Below are 17,697 nucleotides of genomic sequence, written 5' to 3'. Positions count from 1 at the left end.
GCCACATTTTCCTCCTTTTACCTCTGCTCTTTATCACAGCAAAGTGCAGGCACATTGTTATGGCACAATATGCAGCCGCAAGAAATACCAACATTCCATAACATGGACCTGTCCACCAATGGTGAGTACTGTACATTTTCTTTGGTTTTTTTTATTAGTTTAATAGTGCATCAGCCAACTCTCCTTACTGACAAATTCAGCTAAACAACAGTTATGGGTAAGCTATTGCTGCTATTAAAATGTAGGGTTGTTATTTTGTGGGGGGTAAAACTAATTTGAATTATGCAATACTTACCAATAGCTATTGTCAAATGCCCTCCTCCCACCCCGCTCTGATGTCCTGATGTAATAGTTGTCTATGAAAAATGAACTATTTGTGCTTGTTTGCTCATTCCAAATACAAGGCAAGTTGCCTGAGCAATTTCATCATACTGACAATTCTTCATTTAAGCGAAGATGTATGCATATCAAATGGATGGTGTGATTTTTCAGCACTAAAAAACCTTGAACAATAGCTACAGGTAAGTATTGCATAATGAAATTTAGTTAACCTCCCAAAACACTACATTTTGTTAGTATCAATAATGACGCTTCAGTGCCCTTTTTATGTACATACTATAGAAAACATTTTATAGAAATTTTTGTTTGTATACTGTAGAAAACTCATTTATTATGCTGTATAGCTTCCACCATGGTTGGATACATACAGGTAAGTTTTCTATAAATCGTTTACTCATAGCATCCACTTCATACATGTAGCTAATATAAGTGACACTTTAGTGATTTTAACTGTGTAGGCAGTCAAACATTGGCCTTCTTACAGATAACTTATTACTAGAATTGGTTATTTAGCATTTACTTAGCACGTATTAATAGTGATGCTCTAATTATCTACCTGTACAGGCCATGTGCGTCCTTTTACAGGTAAATGTCTCAACATATAACTTCACATGGACACTCTTAAGTTCATAAAGCAGGACACGTGACACACTACACAGATATATTTTCTGCTCTATATTGTCTTACACTCTACATGAAATTTCCTCTAGTTGTCATTCTTTGAATACATGTCAGACTTGCATAGTATGGACAAAAGTCAAAGGGTGGCAGTTTTATGGGGAAGGCACAGAAGCACACCTTGAGTGATGAATGCATCATCAGCTTGCACACAAGTGTCTTCTCAGCTGATCACAACTGTACCCCCCAATTATAATATTTTTTTTTACAAACGCAAACAAAGTGTCTGTCGCATGATTCAAACCCGAACAAAGTTCCGCTTGATGACCAACTGTACTAACCTCTGCACTATGAGTTAACTGTAGAAATATACTTGAAAATTAATGTATAAATATGCCTGCATGTTATTTACACAAATCAGTAACACTAGCCACTACCCCACTCAACAGGTGTGATTTGTGTTTTCTCAGTGGCATGTCAGAGAACCATTATTGATTTTCCACCAGATGAATCACAAAGTGATCCCAAAGGTTAATGTAAGGTTAATATACTGAAATATTACTGCACACAGAATTTAGATTCAGTATTATACTGATGGATTTTATTTGAACATGTACTAATTAGGGGAAAAAAAATACTAAATTTGTATCCCTTCGATAATGCTTGTTATTATGTGTGCATTCCTTTGTATTTAATGGACACCAGCATTACAATTACAGTGTGGTCAAGTGTTTGTACGCTGCCTAGAATAACGTGGTATTTATGGCAGTGAGTAGGTCATTGAACTAGAGATAGGTCACTGGGGAATTTCATGTTGTTAGCGGAATAGGAAGCATTTCATCTCAAAGGGTTCCAGTAGGTCGTTAGTGAGTAAAAGAAAAATATGGCACATTACTGAAATCTTATGTTTTGATTATACCGCTTCTATAGAGTTGAATTAGTTATACCATCTGTGACATGCTATACTGATTTTAGATTAGTATAAAAAAATTTCAGCAGCAGATACTAATTGAAATTTTTTGTTTCATCTGTCTGTAAATGAGTAAATTGACCATACATTTTTTTTGTTACTTGCCAGTCACCCTCCTGTTTGTTGTCTGTAATAGCCTGAACATTTTCAATACGATATCAAGTTTATTAGAATTTGTATGGTCAACAAAAAAAATGTTACTGATCAAGCCATTCAAATACTCATAAACAAATCTGTGAAATAGATATTTTGTCTTTAGAATGCATGGTGTTGTGGCACAGATCATGAGGTAACCAGTATTAATGACAGCACCAACAGGTCTCCACATTCAACAGTGTCTAATCACACCAGCGTGATTTGCCTCATAATTATCCATGATGGGATGTCTTCTGAATTCATCAGTGTCATTAACATCAACTTGCAATTGCTCCATATTATATACTTATTTTTTCTCCAATTAATAAGATTGGTTTCTAATCATGAAAAATCTGATTTCCTATGATTACTGAGATAATCTTTAGCGTCTTTTATTGTCATACCCACAACATTGCTTCATCATTCATAGTATCATTTTAGCATTCTATATTTTCTCCACCCACATGGAACACAAAGTGTGGACATTCCTATCACCCCCATCTTGCATTTCTTGCATGGTTTTGGCCCTAAACTTTCTCGCCATACACTCACTAAATGAGATACACAATACTCATTAAAACAATTTTTTTCAGATGGGGTTGTCCATCCAATCATCAGCCACTTACAAGTATATTTCCTTGTGACATTATTATATAATATTCTGGGATAATGTTAAGTTAAAGAAAAACTTGCTTAAATTATATAAAAGGTAGGTGGACTATAGCAAAACAATTGTGAGAACAGTTACTGTATTAGAATCTCACTGATGTTAGACCAGCCCTTGTTAAGTCAAAAATTGACCAAGAAAATTTGCGAAATAAGATTAAATTGTTAGAAACTATGAGAAAATAGTTTGCAGAATTATCTATAATTAAACCAGCTTAGACCAGCCCTTGTTAAGTCAAAAATTGACCAAGAAAATTTGCGAAATAAGATTAAATTGTTAGAAACTATGAGAAAATAGTTTGCAGAATTATCTATAATTAAACCAGCTTAGACCAGCCCTTGTTAAGTCAAAAATTGACCAAGAAAATTTGCGAAATAAGATTAAATTGTTAGAAACTATGAGAAAATAGTTTGCAGAATTATCTATAATTAAACCAGCTGTGGCCAGTTTTGATTTCGATAGAGTAGAGGGTAAGAAAAAATACCCACCGTTTGATTTACAATTACAGGAGTATATCAGAATGAGCACAGAGGAGTTCAAGCGGGATGGTGCAGCTCATGTTTGGTCAACATTCTGAATAGATCACGACAGTATTTTCATTGAATCTACAATGAATGGCCAACATGGGGGAATGATTATTGATCATGTAGCTGGTGATAAAAAGTATTTATTTAGAATTAAATTTATTGTTGAACACAATGGGGGGATGGTCCAACATGGTTTATCTGGTATAAACTCGATTCTGTTCAATAATCACAAGCACATGGCCTGCATATTGCCATTGCAGATAAAAATTATGCACTGGGAATGCTGATGGGCATTCATAGGCCATATTATGAAAAATCATATCCTGTAACTGCTGTTGTTTATAAACTTTATCGTTTAAAACAAGCCCAATATTAATGCTCTTCAACCGATGCAAGGTGCAAGTGCAACCACAGGCATGCTAAATTGTGTGGCTCAGTGGGTCACAGAACATTTTACGAACCCACGAGGAAATGGACTGACAGAATCATGAATAAATAAACAAAATAAATGGGCAGAGGGTGTTAGAAACAATGGAACCCGTATGGAGGACATCACAATATTTTTGAAAAACAATTTAAGTTTCCTGTAGTAGTTAAAACAATAACTAACAAGGTTTTGTATGATTCCAGCAACTATCATAGTAAAGGCACCCATATAGTGATAGTCGATCACGATGTTCATGCATGGATGGCAAATATAACAGAATTTCTGCCAACAAAATACTAGATTTTACCACAATAATATTTTTGAGGACATTTATAATATTAGTAAAAATGATCAAGTCTCACTCTGGCTGCTTCAGAATTGGGATCCAATTATCAGTTTGATTATTTTTTGCTACTGTCGAGTAAACTTTATCGCGAAGAATCTCTCCATCATAAGATGAAACAGATAGCACTAAAATATACCAACAGCAGTCATAAATTGACATAGATGAATTGCTGAATAAAATAATTGTTTTACAATCTCATCTGTGGTTACTCGTATTGCCCAGCAAACAAATTCATGGCACTCAACACCATGGGGATTTCTTGATGATGTGCTGCATGTATTTTCATTAGGACGTTGCAGCCTTTAGAACACAAATACAATCCATTTGATGTAATTTCAGCTGATATGATGGTTTTTTACCGGCTAGTGTTTTGGAACTGGTGAATGTGTGTCATATTTCTCACAGTTTGGTCATTCAACACATAAAATGATCAGAGTTGCAATAAACAGTCCACTGACAGCATTGGATCTAACTGCATTTGCCAAGAAAGAATAATTTGATTTTGCACCAAACATTCATCAGGTTATTGTTGCTTGGTTTGGTCATCATTTTAATAAACCAGATCTGGAGATAGGCTGCTGTACAAATGATAAACTTGGTTGGATTCTGATAGTCCTATTCAGATATATGTTTGATGCATGGATATTTACATTGTTGACAGTGAGTACATATAGGTCACAAAAATGGTTGGGCTCCCAGAGAATAATGATATATTGCTGCAAAAGATATGAGTAAAATCATTATTGGCAAATTTACCCAGGACGCTTCATCGGATAACTAGTGCCACTGTACAAGGTTAATTATGCATTTGATTGTATAGTCCTAGATATGGCAGCAAAAGGTGTATTAGCCACCAAGGAGCATGCAAACTTACCAAATGGAACCATGATTGGTACCATCATCAGCTACTGTAATGGCGATTCACTCCAGTTTACTTATCTCAGATCATCAATGCTTGCATCAATAAACCTGTTATCAATGATTAACCGATTTCCAAATGATGCTGTTAGAGTCGCCATGGACTCATTTTTAATTTTAAATCAAAAATAGATCTTTTATAAAAAATCTTACAACGTTATACACAGACAACACCGATTCTGCTCAATGGGGTCATTAGAGAATTAAAAAATGAATGAATATGTAATTGTGAATTTGTAGATAATAAACCTCCTGGAGTGTACGACTGCAACAGTAAAAATTGTCACAAGCATCATCGGCACCATCAGTTCATGATCCCAGTTCACAGCATAAAATGGTTTATTTTAATGGTCCTGGCCACTAGCAAATCCAACCTGGTGGTAATTGTGTAATTTCAGGAATTACTTGTAATTGTTCATGAACAAATCCATGCTGAGGAGCCGCCGAATCTAGTCTGTGTATTGTGGGCCTACCTGTAGATCTTACCTCGCTGGAAATTGTATGTGTGGTTACTCTCCAGATAGGATCAGTTGCTTTTTAACCACCTTCAAGTTCACCAGATTCATATAAATACCTGACTCTCATGTTGCTGCCCAGTACTGGTCTCCATGAGTGACTCATTGGCGAGTTGTGATGCTTGAGTTGGATGTGTTTCTTTGTGACTGCATCGATAGGTCTCATAGCAATTCTACACTTGACTTCATTGTTTAATGCTGCTATCATATGTGGTAGTCTTGCAACCCATTCATGAGATCTTTCCATGCTCAATAATTCCTGGGCGTACTGATGTCCAAACAATCACTCAGCAAGTGTTCAGTTAAATCATTCAATGATTTCCTGATCATAATGTATGGCAGAGTGTCTACATCTGATTTCAACATTAGGTTGTTGCATCAGGGGTGATACTGAAATTCTTTGCCAAGATCAACCTGTAGCAATCATTCAAAAGTGGCTGCAACTTCAGTTGCTGTTTTAGTCAATAGCAGTTCTATTTCCTGGTATCTACTTGCAACATCAATGACCATCAACGTGCATTTGTAAGTATGAGTATTGTTTTTGTGATATGTCAGTGATAGTGTCGTGGGGTAAAAATAAAATATCTGCCTGATGAACTTCATTACCAACACCACGTGAGACACCTGTGGCACTGGTGAGTTGCTGCTGTACCTTTCCAGTATCCCCTTGGACTAAAATAAATTGAGTCCATTATTATAATTATTGGACAATTAATTGCCCGCCCTGACAGTTAGACCCCTATGGCTAACTTAAACACATCACTGATCTTATTAACCATTTGGCGAGTGATTCTTGTATGTTTTTATTTTTTTTATCAACTTCACATGTGAGTCAACTTGACATCAGCAATATGTCATTGTTGCAGATCTTTATTTTTATAGGTGACATCATGGGCATGGCACACTTGATCAATCACATTTACTGGTAATTCATCCTGTTTTGGCTGATTTCTTGCCTAGTCTGATATCAAGTCGGGTTCCAGAACCACAGTAATTATATCCCAGAAGATGTTTTTCACCAGGGTACTTAGCCCATGCAGTTTCTAGTAATTTCCCAGGTGCCACAGCAATATCACCACCACTTGACATCTCGCAAGGTGCCACAAACTTATATTTTTTTGTGCCACATTTTACCCACTTGTCTATTATTCCTAGTCATTGTTGCTCTTAGTGTAGTTGTATCCTTGACTGCCTTGCATCCAACACAAAAAACAAAATAGACTAATGATTATAAATAAAACAGTCCTGCAATATGAACATCATTGACTTTTCAGTGACACAGAAACAAGCACCGGTCAAGCATCATCCAGCATTACCAAATTCTGTTTGAGATATTATCATTGGTCCATCTGGATCTGGTAAAACTCAGTTGTTGCTCAACCTGATAATAAGGTGGCTCAAATGGGACAAACTTTATTTAGTAATGCCATCCACAGATGACCAGTGATGTTATGATGTCCTTAAGGAATTCAATGAAATTGTACATGATTCCTTGGAACATGAGCATTCCACCATACAGGTGTTCTTGAATTTATCACCAACATCAGTGATGCACCATCAGTCGAAGATCATGATGGTAGCATTTATAATCTTGTGGTTTGATGTCATGCTGGACAAACAAACAAATCAGCCAGAATATTTTCACGAGAGAGACATAAAAACAGATGGCATTTACGTTACACAGCAGTACGCTCAGATCCCCAAAGTGATCAGAGATAAATGTAATTTTTTGTGTATCTTTAATGGCATTGATACACATACACTGTAAAATACTCATCAAACTTGGTGTTCAGGTGACATGGACATAAATAAGTTTAAAAACTTATGTGTACATCAGAGAACCGGTCTTACTAAACACTCCAAAACACTCCAATATTACATATAATCACACCAAAGCTTTCAAAAACATATAAAGAAGTGAAATAAAAGTAAACATACACTCAGACATTGATACTGATTCTGTCAATGATAAAATTGGTTGATGGTACCATCTCCAATAACATACGGAAAATAACTCTTATGTTTTAATAAAGAAAATATAAAATCAACTTTTCATAAATCAGGCCATTATCAACACTATCAAACATTAATGATTGTTTGTTGATTTAATTTTTTTTCTAGCAAAGTGTGCTTTCCTTGGATTATATTACAAAACAATTTGTGTGAAGAGTTATTGATGAGTAAAATGAAAGTATAGTGTACTTCACTATTTTAACACCATTTTGAATATGTTTTCATTTTCTTTATTTGGATTATTACAAGGTCCAAAAGGTTATCAGAATATAGATGTACGATACTGTTGGTGTTTGCTCTTTCTTGATACTTATTTTAAGACCTTAGACCCTGCTATCAATTCAGATTTGCAATAACGTTGCACTAAGGTTGTAGCAACATTGTCATATAACATTGTAGCAACCTGATTTGGTGAACTTGCTGGAATGCTGCAACAATGTTGTTCTTTAACAACACAAAATAACATTCCTACAACATTATAACAACATTCAAAACCTATGATGAAAAGTGAAGAATGAAAGCTGCTTGTGTTTGTGAAACCCATATGCCCACTGATATCAAGAAAGTACAAAACTTCAATTAACCATTACAGAAATGTCAACATTACCATCCAGCTAAAAAGAGCAGAGATTGCAGGACTACAATAATAGTAATAACAATGCAGAGTCCCTCAGTAACATTCTAAAACTCTCTGTTGATTGGAAACCAAAACAAGACATAATACATAATTTTTTCAGTGTGACACAGCTCCCTTACATGAATTATCAGAGTGGTTTTAATGAGTGGGAATTATCAATTAACAAAAGAAGAACATATTTGCCACATAAATGACAGTGTCTGGAGATGCAAATCAGAAAAGACAGAGATTTTCGCAAACTTCCTCAAGGACATTAAACATATGCAGAAATGAAAGTACATAAAATAACAAGATGGAAAATTGTTAAAGCTATGTTAAAAACCCAAATCACACACAAGATGGAAAATGCACCATAATTGAGGCTAAAGGAACTGCATGAAAATCTGGTCAGTGAAGAAGGCCTGTCAATGAGAGGACCAATAAATGCTAAACACTTTTTTAAAAAAATGAATAATTAAATTATTTATGAGATACCCTAATAATTGACAACATAAAGGAAAGGATGATTAATTAAATTGTTTATGACATCCTAATATTTGTTATACAATTAATTTGCCATTTTGTTTAGTTATTTGATGACTTATTTGATGCATAAAATTTCTGCACCTCCTCTTGGTGTTGTGGTATTGCTACTTATTGATAAATGCTGATGAATATTCACGTTACCATACCCGAACACTCTTCATCAGAATGGAGTTTTTTCCCATGTTAACTCTTGACATCACTACCTTTCCTGTTACACACAAAAATTAAGTAAATATTTGCAGTTTTGTTTGTTTTATTGTTTTTGTTGTTGTTCTATAAAGTCTTAAGGTGTTATTGGGGTAGTTTTGGGGGTGTTTAGTGAGACCCCCTCAGAGAACTCAACATGGATTCATAATTTACAGTTAATTTACAAGACCCAGCAACACAATATTGCATTGGTCTCAATAACATCTTTGGTTGAATAGCCTGTGTATCAAAGATTTGGTGGGGTGTCTTCTTTTATTAAAGAAATATATTTACTTGTATAGTGAACCAAGAAAAACAGTTATCTCTGAGATTGAGAAATTACAACAAGACTGTCTTGTGGTTCAAATTGATATTAAAAAAATCATTGATGATTTTGAAATGATACAGCAGTGACAGGAAGAAAGTAGATATACACTAGTGGCAGAATGTAGATATATCAGATTGCTCCAGTGCAAAATGTAATTGTCTCAGGCTGATTTACAAGCTACCAATTTACCTGCTGGTGTCAATGATAGTAAAATTGCTAAATTTGTTCCAGTAGCAGAATTAGATCAGAGCTGTCTTATTAATATAAAACTCAAGTGGCTGTAGGTGTACATGCAAGACACCTAAGAAAACTTGTGGCAGCATCCATAGATTCCAAATCCAGATTTTCCAATGTAGAATCATGTCATCACCATTATCCCCAAAAAATATGATGGGGTATAATAAAAATAACATAATGTATCCAAGCAAAGCTTCCCTTTTCTCACAACATAAAAAAGATAAATTATATTTTTTTTATTGACTGTAGAGTGTGCTACTTTTATTTGTCGGACCATTTCACGATTTATCACGGATTCATGCACATACAAACTAAAAGTTAATTCTTCCCCGCAGGTGTCAAGCAGATGCACATCTTGGTCTGTCAGACAAAAATGTATTCGTGACAATGACAGATTATGACATAATAAATAAAGAGGATTAATGGGCACTGACACAATCAAATGACCCAACGGGACCTCTGGAGAAAATCTGTAAAGAACATATCCTTCGTACCCAAGCCCATTTTGCACCTGCGATCCACCCTTGGTATAGCTACTATCCACTGTGTCACAGATAAGATTCAAAGAAATCATCGACATGATATTACCCAGCGATACATGACAACCACCACCCACTGGATCATTGTTGTGTCAGAGAATATCTGGAGGACCTACTCCATGCTGCATTGATCTTCTGAAAATATTTGTCAGCTATGTTACTGGGAGCCTGTCGCATTTTATTGATATCTGACCCGTGTTGTTTGAATATAGGCAGTTGGTCTTTGGTGATCTTAAAAAAGTCAAGAAAATGCCTTTTGTATCTTATGCCATTTATTCTCAAACTCTCCCCATAGCGAATTACTGATTCTGTCACAGTTTTTTGACAGAACTTAGCATCAGACCTCACCTGGTTCAGATGCAGTACTGTCTAAATGATTTTTTGTATAAGATTATCATTTGGATATTCAGTTATATACTGCTCAAGAAGCCTTCTCAGATCATTTGTTGTATTTTTTTATGATTATTGTGATTGATGTGTTTGAGTCTCTGATTTTTCCATTATCAGTAAATAATGGGATGTTATCATTGGTCACACCTAAAGCTTGCTGGATAATATTGATCCATTTAATAATGCTGGTCTTTACCGGTCCATGTTGATCCTGAAAAACAACAACCTCATCCCGGTCAACCCTGGTGCAACTCATAAGATTAGCAAGTTCATCTCATTTTGCATATGCTGACAAATCAACGTCACCAGGGGCTTTGCTTCTAGTGATCTTCCATAAATATCTACCATTATAAATTAATAACCTGTTCTAAATGATGGGTGGTTTTTTGTGCATGACTTTATTTTGTAGCTTTTTAATCTGACCATATGTCAGTGTGACAGTGTGTCGATATGACATGATTTAATTACATGTTTTCCACAGGTGCATCAATGACTCTTATTCATCCACCAACACCTTCAAGCAGCATTGTTTTGTCGGATAATATAACAGTGATTGCTCTATAATAAGTACCAGAAGCTGGTCATACAATATGAGTTCAGAAATGCATGTCAACGATGGATTGTCTGAACAAGTCCAAGTGTTCCAGTGAGAAATAATAGATCGGATATAGTGTTGTAAAATTCTGCTGCGATATTTGCAGACCAGAATCAACATTCTGATCATGCCCCATAATTGTCATTAGATGATGATACACAAGTTCAGAATGGTTGTGCTTAAAATTCAAGATACTACTTCTGATGGTTCTTGATGTTCATTTATTTTTAGAGAAATTTACAAACACAGAGCTTGTCAAACACCATTTGGTTTCCTATCTGCGAACCCACTCAGGCATTCTCCTGAAGCACTATGAATATGTGTCCTGGTGCTGTAACTCCCTGCACTGATGCTACCTGCCATGTGAATAACCCAGTGACATTACTTTAAGCACCATCTGTGGTCATTGTCAACCATGACAACGTTGATTTACTGCCACTATCCATAAAAGAGAACAGATGTTGTTTGTCAATGAGTGATGTTATCATTGTTGGCATCCACAATGAAAGTTTTGTCAGTCTCAATTTTCTGTCCAGTTGCAGCCACATCAGTGCCCTGAGCATGCCAGATTACATCTTTGTCTCTGTCCTTTCAAACAAGTACAACTGTGTGTTTAGCACCTAAGATAACTTTTCTAACATTTCTGCAAAATCCAAAAATGTGTGATAGTGGAATTACACATGAAAATTTTTCACCACCATTTAACATTGACACGATGCAAATCTCTGGTTGAAAATTTCATTCATTGATACAACCATAGTTGTGATGTCGTTCATTGTCACAGTACAGTTCTCAGGATGATCAGTGGTATCCTTAGTGAACATCATTGCTGGATCAGTGTTTATGTCAAATACAGGATTAGAACATTTTATTATATTCTTTTGTATAAAATGAAGGTCAAGCCAGACCACTTCCTGCTATCAGACTGGTGGCTATATTTTTTTCTCTCTCAGCGGCTGGTTGTTTGTCAGTGATGGCACACCAGCTAATTATTTTAGTCATTCATTTACAGCCCAATTTTTTATTTTACTTTCTGGCATCACTTCAGTGCTGGGCAGTTTTCCTGGCTGTGGCTGCGGTTTTTGTCATATTAATCATGCGAGTCTGTCCTTGACAGCTGACAATACTTTACCAGTGGCATCACCAACAGTGCCAATAGCTTTGTCACAAACATCTTTGATGGGTGTCATCCTTAATTGTTTTGCAATCAGGATCACTTTTGGGGCTATCCTTGTGAATAAAGCTTAAACAACCACCAATTCTATCTCTGTAGTTAACTTTATATACTAGTAATTATGAATTTATCACCCTGTTCATCATGGGCATTGTGTATAATCATGTTGTTTTGTTATTGCCAATCTAATTGATCAAACACTGTAGTAATCATTGGTAATTTCATTGATTAGTGCCTGATAAACATTGCTGTCCATGATGCCACCTGTGAATAATCACTGACAAATTGCAGCTGCTTCATTGATGATTTTGGGTGAATTATAACCAGGTTCTCTTTCACCAGTTTACAAAATTTCCAGTCAATCAACATCAGCAAGGACATTATTGGTACAAAATTTATCTTGAATATCTGGAGAGGTTTGTTTGTTATGACCACTATGTGCTTGCACATTGTGAGTGACATGGCCACTTCTGGTTGTTTCTTCAGGTGACAGTTCATGATGTCGCTGTGGTTCCAGAACACTGGGGAGTGCCTCTAACTCAGATTCTGCCTTTTCTTTTACTTGTTACAAATCTAGTTTTTACACCTGATTTTCTCATTTCCTTGGCTTCTTCAAGTTTATGCATCATTTCTTCATGTTCTTCTCCCCTGTTCCTTTACTGATTGTTTAAAGATTTCAAAATTATTAATATCTTCCTCAGATCTAATCAGTTGAGTATTAGTCGCAATGTGATATTATTTTTTAACCCAATCACAAATTTTAGAGTTTTAATATATTTGGGTTTTACATATTAATTTCCATGACTGTATCCAAACACAGCAATATCAAGTATTTGGTCTTTATCCCTGATATCAGCAATACCTTCCTCAGTAAATTTACGTTAGTTCTAACTTTTGGGGTGGTTGAAGAGGGGTTGATCTTTGGGTTGTGGCTGAACAGCTTGGCAGGTGGTTGAATGGGTTGAAGATGACCAGCAGTATCTGCTGGTAATGTCTTAAGAGCTTTTTGTGTTACCTTAGTTGCTGTAAAAAAAAATTGGGTTGGTTCAACAATTGGTATAAATTCAGTACCTTCTGTAAATTCCACTTGTGCTTCCTGATGTTGTTGTAGCTGCTGTTTGACAGAATCATGGATAGGGGAGATATTTCTTAATTGACTATAGTTGTTGTCAAGCTAATTTAGCTGTGCAAGATTCCATATTTAGCGCAGAATCGCTTATTATTAAACAATGGTCTAATTACATACCACTGGTCAGCAGATAGACAAGATTTTAGTATATATAGTACTGTACCATATTTTTTCAACCCACTAATGACCCACTGGAAATCTTTTTGAGGAAATCCTTTCCCATTTTGCTAACAACATGATGTATCTCTAGTTGAATGACCTACTTGTGGCTATAAATAACACATTATTGTCAGCAGCATACAGACACTGGACTGCACCATAATTGTAATGCTGCTGTCCATTAGACACAGGGGAATGTAGCACACATCATAATGTCAAGCCTTATCAAAGATATAAAATTATATTATTTTTTTTGTCCCTAATAAACATACATGTACATTCATATCAAATCCATCAGTGCAATACAGAATCTAAATTATGTGTGCAGTAAGATTTCATTACATTAACACCTGTTTGGGATCACTTTGCGATTCACATGGTGGAAAATCAATGATCAGTCTGAAAGCCATTGAGAAAACACAAAATCACACCTGTTGGGGAGGGGGATAGCAGTTAGTGTTACTGATTTGTTGCAGACAATATGCAGACATCTTTATACATCAGTTTTCAAGTATATTTCTACAACTAAATCAAAGTGTAGAGGTTAGCATGGTTGGAGGTTTATTCAGCCAACATTGGTTGCCAAGTGGAATTTTGTTTGGGTTTCGAATCGTGAGGCAACAATTTGTCAGTGTTGTAAAACAATTATTATAATTAGGGGGACAGCTGTGATTGGCTGAGTAGATGTTGAAATATCAATCAATGGTAATTGTAATGAACATAACTTGACCCAGGTGAACTTGCCTGGCCCCCCCCTCCCTAGAACCTACTTGTGTGTTCGTTTTGCACCCATGGGTTCATTTTGGGGGTGCTTGATTACAAATTAACAATTTTAACAATAAACATAACAGTTACCTGTGAAATAGTATATGAAACATCATTCAGCTGGGCATGGTCATCCTTTGCTAATTATTTATTTTTTTGCACCACAAGACTGCCTATGGGTCTTCAACCAGGCTTACATACAAGGCTCGGATTGACTTTTAGCAACAACGAAATCAACATTTTCCAAGGCCTGGATTGTATAATCAGGCCTTGGTGGGTCCCCCCCCCCCCCCACAAACGTTAGCTGAACCACCCATGCTGCCATATTAAAGAAACACATTTTAATATACTAGAAAAAAATTGTTTTCTTTTTAATGTTATTTGAGATATTAATTTGATTCTTCTTTTCTCTCATTTTTACAGAAAGAGATAGTGAAGGAAATGCAATAACTCCAGTAAGTCTATTACTTAAAGTGGAAATCCTTTTTTTAATTTTGCTCTCTATACAAGTATTTTTAAGTTGAAAGTATTTTTTATTTTATTTAATGGTGACTTTCTTCTTTAATGCAGCATACAAGATTCCTGTGAAATATGCTTCTTTACTGCAGTATACAAATATCAGTGTGAGATAAGCGTCTTTACTACAACATACAAGTATCGCTGTGAAATAACTTTACTACAGCATACAAGTACCACTCTGAAATAGGGTTCTTTGCTACAAGATACAAGTATCACTGCGAATTAGGCTTCTTTACTACAGCATACAAGTATCCCTGTGAAATAAGCTTTTTTATAGATAGCTACTATTCTTACATTAAAACACCTTTTTAATTTGTGGCATACAAAGAAAGTAGTAGAATAACAGGACCAATATTAACGCTTGACATAAATTACAATTTTCATTACTTTATAATGATGATGGATGGTAAACGTGTATTATATTGCAGGTTTCTGCCTCAAAACTTTGCATAGACCTTGATTAGTAAATGACAGTTTTTGAAATGTATATTGTCAGTGTTAAGTATAGGATTACAATCTATTCATCATATGTAAGCATTTGAGGCTGTTTTCAAAAACAAGGATTTGTTGGAGATATCAGTAACAGTTACTTGGGGATGGCAATGAAAATTATGGAATAAAGGGCTCATTATGCATAAGGGCTTCATTGTCAAAGGTAATGATATAAATTGTATCAGCATTTTTTAAAAATCCTCTGATTGATAAGGGTCAGTTTATCTCCATGCAGCAGATAAGGTCAGGAGATCTGGTAATGAGCATACCAACAGACTGGCAGATGGATGTATGGACAGACAGAAGATATTACGATATCCATAATACTGTTTTGAATACTGTTGGGATAAAAACAGTATGCAGAGCTCAAAAAAATTTGATAGCCTGACACTGGGGTCCCTCTGAATCCTGATCAGGTCCATCTCGTATTATAAAGGAGTCACCATCGGGTCTGTCTCACAAAAAGTGTTATCTAATTTCCCTGAAATAAACCTTAAGCCCACTGACAAAATGCTGCATTTTTACTTTCAGGTTCTTGAAAAACACTGGTAAATTATTCATACTCAGCTCCCTGCTGGGTCCCATCTGTAGATCCTACCACATTATGTTTGTGTCAAATGCCATAATAAACTTTGTGTGTACAGAGTGAAGTACATGACCTTTGAACAGGGAACATATAATATTTATGTTCACTCTGTTTCATTGGTTACCTATAATTAGCACTGTACAGCATGAATAACATAAGCCATTCCATGCTCATCATGCTGACTTGATAATGAATTGCTGGTTAAATATACTGAGTAGTGCCTGTGCAGTTGTGTAAGAGTTAAGCTGAGCTAGAGGATTAGTGACTTATAAAAGCTCCCAATACAATGTTCTTTTTTACCATAAAGAAACTGAGATCATTAAATTATATTATATCCATATAAAGAATTCATAATCACTAATTCTATGCATATAGGTCAAGTAATTTCTGTAACTGTGACATCCGCAGTACAATCACACTAATTATGAACTTGAAGCTACAGTTTCTGCTGACAAAAGAGATCAATGCCTCTCCAACTTCAATACTATTTTCAACTTTGATTGAGAAAAATGGAGATTTTCTCAGCATACAGAAAGCAAAATTAATACAAGGTCCCAGAATACTTATTTATACCTTCAAATCATGATGAAATGCAGATTGTACATCACTTGGGTGTGTCTAAATAATAGTAAAATATATGGTCTAGTCAGGCAATTGATTTTAAGTCTGGACATGTGATCTTTTTAAAGAGACTTGCCATCAAGGGCCTATGTCAAACAAATTCCACGAGGACTTGAGCAGTGGTTGACACAAGGACTTGGAGGAAAAAATTGCATTATGTGATATGTGAATAAACAATTTAATATGATTTTTGTTTATTTCTTTTCATATTTAAAGTATAGCAGTTTATATTGATAAAGTCACAGGGCAGATGTTTGTACTCTGTTACAGCTGAAGGCAGCTGTGAAGTACAGACAATATGATCTATTGACCAAGCCAGTTTTTGTTGTTCTCCTGGATAGAATGTGGACAAAATTTGCAAGGTAATTATGAAATCTAATGTAAAAATGATATTTTACATGCAGTTATCTTTTAAATGTTAATTGAGTGAGGACAAATCATAAATTGTTTTGTCATACAATGAAATGTGCCTCAGCAGAGACCTCCATGTACAGTACAACTGTTAAGTAGCACAGTGAAATATGCCTCAACAAAGACCTCCATATATGGGACACATCTGTGGTGTAATTCAGTGAAACATGACTCAGCATGGACCTCCATATACAGGGCACATCTTTGGTGTAATAGAGTGAAACATGCCTCAGCATAGACCTCCATATATACAGGACACATCTTTGGTGTAATAAAGTGAAACATGCCTCAGCATAGACCTACATATACAGGACACATCTTTGGTGAAAGAAAGTGAAACATGCCTCAGCATAGACCTCCATATTAGTATGACAGTATGGTCTTAAAACAAATAATAGAAAAGAGTGAGAAGCAACAAGCTTTGTATAATTCAACAAATAATTTATTTCCCTTGAATAAAAAGTGAAAGTATATTAAAATATTTTAACTTACACTGTTGCATATTAAATCCAAAATAATCATAAAATTACAAACACAAGTTCTAATAATTAAAGTTCTGAATAAACTTTAAAGGAAATCCAAATTAAATCCAATGCTGAAGATGTTGATGTCCCTGTAATGGCTCATCTATAATGAAAATTAAAAACTTTAAAAAAATAACAAACAAACAATACAAATTAATTATACTTAACACCTCCCCTCATAAAGAAAAGAAAGATTTATGCAATAAAGCTTTCTTTCATCAAATGTACATATGATAAAAATGTATTTAAGATGAAATCTTATGAATGACACAAAGTATAAATGAAACAATATGATACTTTTCAATACATATCAAAGTGCATCTGCTATTAAATTGTTTTTTTCCCTTGATGTGCCTGATGTCAATATTGTATTCCTGCAACATCAAACTCAACCCTAATAATCTT

General features: G+C 35.2%; 1 protein-coding gene across 1 annotated transcript in view; it reads left to right on the top strand.

Moving 5' to 3' along the window:
* Positions 1 to 17,697, top strand: part of LOC149806884 (uncharacterized) — a 183,864-nt gene that overhangs the window by 70,455 nt on the left and 95,712 nt on the right. Inside the window, exons 8-9 of the mRNA XM_089931672.1 lie at positions 14,563 to 14,594; positions 16,628 to 16,719. Coding sequence (XP_089787798.1) covers positions 14,563 to 14,594; positions 16,628 to 16,719 — 124 coding nt within the window. The remainder of the gene's footprint in view (positions 1 to 14,562; positions 14,595 to 16,627; positions 16,720 to 17,697) is intronic.

Source organism: Sinohyriopsis cumingii, chromosome 1 (assembly GCF_028554795.1).
Source record: "Sinohyriopsis cumingii isolate HCF-2022 chromosome 1, ASM2855479v2, whole genome shotgun sequence".
Lineage (NCBI taxonomy): Eukaryota > Metazoa > Mollusca > Bivalvia > Unionida > Unionidae > Sinohyriopsis > Sinohyriopsis cumingii.
The sequence above is the reverse complement of the archived record's forward strand: the minus strand, read 5'-3'. Positions and strand labels throughout refer to the sequence as shown.